This window comes from Rhagoletis pomonella, unplaced genomic scaffold, assembly GCF_013731165.1.
Source record: "Rhagoletis pomonella isolate Grant_MI unplaced genomic scaffold, Rhpom_1.0 Rhpom_scaffold_00004, whole genome shotgun sequence".
NCBI classification, from domain to species: domain Eukaryota; kingdom Metazoa; phylum Arthropoda; class Insecta; order Diptera; family Tephritidae; genus Rhagoletis; species Rhagoletis pomonella.
The window spans coordinates 40,321,843-40,327,842 of NW_023458558.1; the positions used below are offsets into that span (position 1 = coordinate 40,321,843).

Here is a 6,000-nt window from a genome sequence, read left to right on the forward strand (position 1 = left end):
ACAACACACACACACATCCTTGGCTCATATGGCTGTGATTCGGCGCTGCAGGGCAAGGAACTGCATTCCAATGTTTCAGCTGGCATCATCCTTTCGGATCAATCACTCGTCCTGCAGAGTGTCTCACGTGCATCCGCTGGTGATTACACGTGTTTGGCTGTGAATTCGGAGGGAAAGGGCGCCAGTAATCCAGTTTCGTTGCATATACGCTGTAAGTATCAAGTGAAAACAATTTGATTTCATCATTACTGATTGCTCTTTGATGTTAATATTGATCAGCGAACGTGCGTAAGTACCTACATATCTACCAGTGTATACACATTTATGTGCTGCGAACACTTTTTACCATATAGTGGTCATCAACGTATAGTTTAGGGATAGATTTATCAATAAGAAGTTGCATTATGTAGACAATAGCTACGAATATCGTAAAGAGGTCCTTGTGCGATTAGTTATGTCCTTGCTAAAATCTAGCGTGATATGCTATGCCACATTAGTAAGGTCCCATTGACTTAGGCAAACCATATGATTGAGACGCATTAGTGGGTCGTAGGTAACTTTAAATCATGTTGATTTTAAACTCAGAGCATCTAGCTAGGTCTTGAAAGGATCCAGCTAGGCATTTTATCACTTGTTTCTAATGGCATATGCATTTCTATGACACTCTCAAATACCTCCTCACTGAACTTATTGAACAGTAAGTCGCTGGCATCCCCACTGCCCTTGGGCGGTGCCCTGTGCTATGGTGAAGTAGGGTATTCAATAGCCAAGTATGTAAATAATATCGGATTTTGGGTTGCAAAAATAATTATCCCGGGATCCTGGGATTTACTAAAATTTTTTTCCATTTTGCAGTAGGCTCACCGTTCTCAGCAATGCAGATTCATTGTCGGCATATCTGGCCTTATGCGAAGAACCCTTAGTAGGAGAACGTGTAATCTAATATTCAGATATTTTTATAATTTTCTAAAATAGCTATATTATTTCGAACAAAAAGCACTCATATTTGCAGAAACTCAATTTCCACAAACCCACGCCTGCAAAGTAAACTAAAGAAAAACACTGTTTTCAATTGCTACCAGATTTTTCGTTCTTACAAACCGAACAAGTACAGTTACTCAGTCAGGTTCTGAAATCCAAATGCAAATGACCCAAGTTCATTTTGAGTCCAAATTTTTCTGTATTCCTCGATTTTAATGCAAAATGAACGTAAATTATTTTTTTTCGTTTTAACTTCACTTTAAAGTATAAACAGAATCAAATCGCTCAGAGAAATTCGTCTGAAGAACCCCCCACCGCTACCCAGTGCTACGGTAAAAATGTATCCACTAAGTATACGTTTTCAACTGGGACCACAAAAAGGACATTTAAGGATCCTTTTCGCGTCAACTCCTTAACCTCGTTGCCTTCGACTCAAAATGTTCTGGAACCTACGACAGTGTTACCGCATTTTTAGCTGGCAAAGTCTTTAACAAGTTTGGATTTCATCATCTAGTTTGAGAGGGTCCGAAAGTGGAGCTTGAAAGGCCCTCTTCAAACGTCTTTCAATGCTTAATTGAGGCATTTTACAATTCACAATGCTTCGTACCAGAAAAAAGGGTACAACTACCCCCCCTAAACACACTAACTAAGCGAAACTGCACGAAACAACAACAAATTACAAGGTTTGACGAAAATACTTCGCTATGACAAATTTTTCTGAATTTATGCACAATTCGGGTCTGCATTTTAGGTAATTTGTGAAGGGCATAAATAAAAGCGAAGCAATTGCTTTTATTCATACGGCCCAAAGCCTTTTAATTTTCGAAACGACTCGCGACACATCAATGGTACCCTACACGGCACTCACAATGAAGCTGCGTATTTATCTATTCAAATATGTTGGTGCTGATAAATTTTTTCGAAAAAAATATTAATTTTGAACGACTTTCCATCATTGGAAAATGCTAAGAATAAAAAATTACAAAAAAAGTGGTAAGAAGAAAAAAGCGAAAGTTCAATGGAATTGGTTAGATATTTTGGATCTCTTTTACTCCAAGGCCATAGCCGAAATGCCTGAAAGAAAGGAAATGCATTGCAGACCCTAGTACGTAGCCGAACGTTGGCCGACAGACTTTCATATTAACCCATTTTAGTTCGTGATGGTTCAAAATACCTGAGGAAAGAAAATTTAAGTCTGGTAGACTTTTAACTCCTATGATGGAAATTTTTGTACACAAAACAAGTTTCGAGTGGAAGAATTGTTGGTAATAGACCCTTACCATTGGTCACTGTCGCTTGCTTACCAATTTTTAACTCAAACAATTTTTTTGTTACATACATATCTACATAGATACATTCTTATTGTTGTATTATTAATTTTGATGAAAGGCGGGTATTCGTGGCGTATGAGTAACGAACTTCCGTGGTCATATCTACATTATCAAAAAAATCTTTTAGGGCCAAATTCGCAATGCGTAGTTAACTACAGACAGGAGTTTAACTAACAATTTTGATATTCATTTAATATAAACTTTTTTGTGAAAATAATTTCAAATTTGTATAGAAAAATATTAATTTGAAGACTTGATATACTTACAGTCGATATAAAGTTCCATAGTTAACCCTATGATTGTGAATATAAATTCATAGTTAACCTCTTGTTGGTGGTTAAGTTGACAATCGTTTAACTAAGCACTGTAAATTCGGCTAATAATTTAGCATTCGATTATCTACTTGAAAGGGGTTAACCGCAGCTTAGTAAATTCGGCTAATAATTTAGCATTCGATTATCTACTTGAAAGGGTTTACCCGCAGCTTAATAATTTCCCCGCAAATTGTTAGACATTTAATTTGTTTCTCTACAAAACGATGTTTCGTAAACAAAAAACAACCAGTAAATTACATTACCAACGCTACACTAATTGCCAATCATTTTTAATTACTAAAAAATATTTCCCGTCAAATCGAGTCTGTTTTTTATAGCGCCACAGAATTGTTTCGAACTCTAGTACCAGATATATCTACTTATCTATACTTAAAGGGCGGAAATTTTCAAAAAATCAAAAAAAAAAATGGTTTTAAACTAACAAAAACTCCTTAAAATTTATTTTCTAACACTTAAATGGCAAGCTGACCTCAATATATACCACTATAGCTTTTATACATGTATTCGGAAATAAATTATTAACCTTTAATTGGGTACATGGAGTCAGGGCCTGGAGCGCGCTGGCACTCATTATAGCTTCCCAACTCCCCTCGCTACTCTCTTAACTCCTGAACCCACGTGATCACTTACATAATATTTTGCAGAGGTAGGTAAGTTTTTATTTTTGTATCTAAGTTTGAAGTCAAAGATATGCTTTCATTCTTAAAGTTAACTATAATAGAGGGATTTAATATTGCTTTGATTTATTTAAGGTGAGATTAGTCAAGAACGCAGAACTTACACTTAAACGCTGTCTGTATACGCAGTACTTTGTCGATTACTGGAGCCCTCAGTATTGCTTACTACAGTGTTGCCACTCATCAATGCCTTTTCATAAACTTGCCTTTTCAACTACAATTTCAAATATTTTAAACGTATTTTGAATAGGAACTTATAACTTTTTCACCATCTGCAAAACTGACGAAGTGGCAACTATCTATAGAAGGAAGAAATCAGCTGACACGGAAAAATCTAAATTCCGAAGATTTCTGCGCTACAGGCTACAACTACAGAAACATTCTGCGATGTTGAGTTTTCATTTACCTGGCGCTCTGGTAACACAGATCGTGTCAGCTGACTCGGGTTTACGATAGTAGAGTACTTTAATATTTTTGATAATACAAGCTTTGTTTCTTTTTATTTGTGAAGCTCTTTTTTCAACACTTTTATTGGGGTGACTCGGGACCCCGTGCGACTAAATGTGTGATTCTCTTAATGCGCCTAATTAAGATTTAATCTCATATCAAGTATTATTTGTTTTTTAGTTGGTGATGTACGTCTGTTTATTTTTTCATGAATATACATATATATGTTATATTATTTGAGATGAAAGCCTTTAGAATTATTACGTTTCGTTTTGAGGTCCTTACTGACCCCTCGATGCCAGTTGTGTTCGTCAAATTTACGATGCCTGCAGGGGTATAATCGAAAATAGCAACAAAAAGTGATAATGCAAAAATTTGTTTCTTCGATACCAAAGAACCTTTTTCTAACCGAGGGAAAAATTACAGCACTAGTCTCAAAAAATTTCTAGAGTGGGAGTGGCTGGCAAGAATATCTGTGTTCAGTTTCAATTCAAATGTTAATATTGGAATTTTAAAATCACTTAGAACATTAGCACATCTACACGTGAGGTAGATAGCAATTTTTTTAAACTTCACTGTTTAATTTACATAAAAAAATAATAACTAATAAACCTAAATAATACAAATAAATATATTTCTGTTTCATGAAATAAATAAGGACTTTTGTCCAGCACCAACTGCCATTAAATTGGCCAATATATTCAGGCAATAAGTTTTGTGCACAGACTTAAATTTAAGTGCAAACTGAAAAGCCTGAGGGGTCACCAGAAAATTCGTAACCGTTTAATTCCACCAAAAAAGAAACGGACAAAGCAATGAAAAATAAAAAGTAACAATGCAATGAATAAACGAATGAGTAAACTTACAACTGAGCGAATGATTCAAATGCTGTCGAGTGTAGAATGTATAAGTAAATGTATGAAGGAGTATGTGCGTGCAAATGAAATTATACAAACGCAAGTGAAGATGAAATGAAGTGTAACCGTGGCCATTTAAAGCAGCACGACAGCGCTAGAGGAGGTCACTGCAGTTGAGTTGAAAAGAAAGCGAACCGAAAAGAGTACAAGTGGAATATCAGCGAAGGCGTTGAAAGACGGGCACTTAAACCGAAGGCAAGAAAAGCATTTTATGGTAATGAATATTTTTCAGCGACTTAGGGTTGGAAACTGCACTGATGCAGTTAAAAAGAAAGACGGCGAGATAGACGAATCTTACAGCAGATAGAGTGGCGTCTAAAAGTTTGTCAAACATAGCTACTGCCAGCTTTAAGTGGCACGACTTAGCATTCGTAAAAAGCTTTTAATCAAAAAAAAAAAAACAGAAAGAATAACAAACATGTTGCCAGACGAAAGGACGTGTATACTTAAGCGTGAAAAGCAGAGACAGCTAAGACGCTAAACAAAACGTCCGAACGACCATCAAAGAGTATCAAGGGAAAAGAAGGCGATTATAACAGAACGGTGATAAGAAAATTTGGCGGAGCATAAGCAAAGTATCTTTTGCGTAAAATTGTAGTCAAATTTTTCATTAAATTCGCTTTTGAAATGAAAGAAACAAAAATGTGTATAAAATAAAAAAAAATAACAGTAAAGCATCTCACCAGCACAAGAGCTAAATCAACGAATTCAATAAAATGAAAATAAAAACTAAGAAAATTAAAAAGAGTAAATCGTCGAATTTTTGTTTGGTCCAAGCTGCAGCTGCTGCGGCCATCACACCCCTAGAATGAGCGGATAAGAGCATTACCGGATTTGCGCGCTGGATTTTGGATTATTTTGCAAAGTAATGCAACGTTTCGTGGCAGTGATGAATGCTATGTTTGGCGCACTGGCAAAAATAAAAACAAGAAACAAAAACAAAAACAATGGTGGCAATGCAACAAAAGAATATGTTGCTGACAAGGGTATTGCCAACAATTCTTTTCAATTATTTGACTGTTGCTTACACGATATACACAAGCAAAAATATGTGTAATGAGAAGCAATGCGAAAAAGAAAAAATAAAAAAGAAAAAGAGAAAGAGAAAGCAGACAAAACATATCTTATATCCCACAACAAAGAATTATCTAGATATTCGAAAACATAAACATTTGCAACAAACTGCAATGCAAAAGGAAAACCTATTGTTGCAACCTCAAGTGCTCAGATACAAAGTGCAACAAAATGTAAGCAAGTTTCACACAATAAATGTATTTATAAAGAAAAAAAAACTAATATGAGTATTTGTAAT

General features: G+C 35.4%; 1 protein-coding gene across 1 annotated transcript in view; it reads left to right on the forward strand.

Moving 5' to 3' along the window:
* The window catches only part of LOC118738218, a 287,103-nt gene that overhangs the window by 230,507 nt on the left and 50,596 nt on the right, over window positions 1-6,000 (forward strand). Inside the window, exon 12 of the mRNA XM_036469141.1 lies at window positions 52-211. Within this exon, the coding sequence (XP_036325034.1) occupies window positions 52-211 (160 nt within the window). The remainder of the gene's footprint in view (window positions 1-51; window positions 212-6,000) is intronic.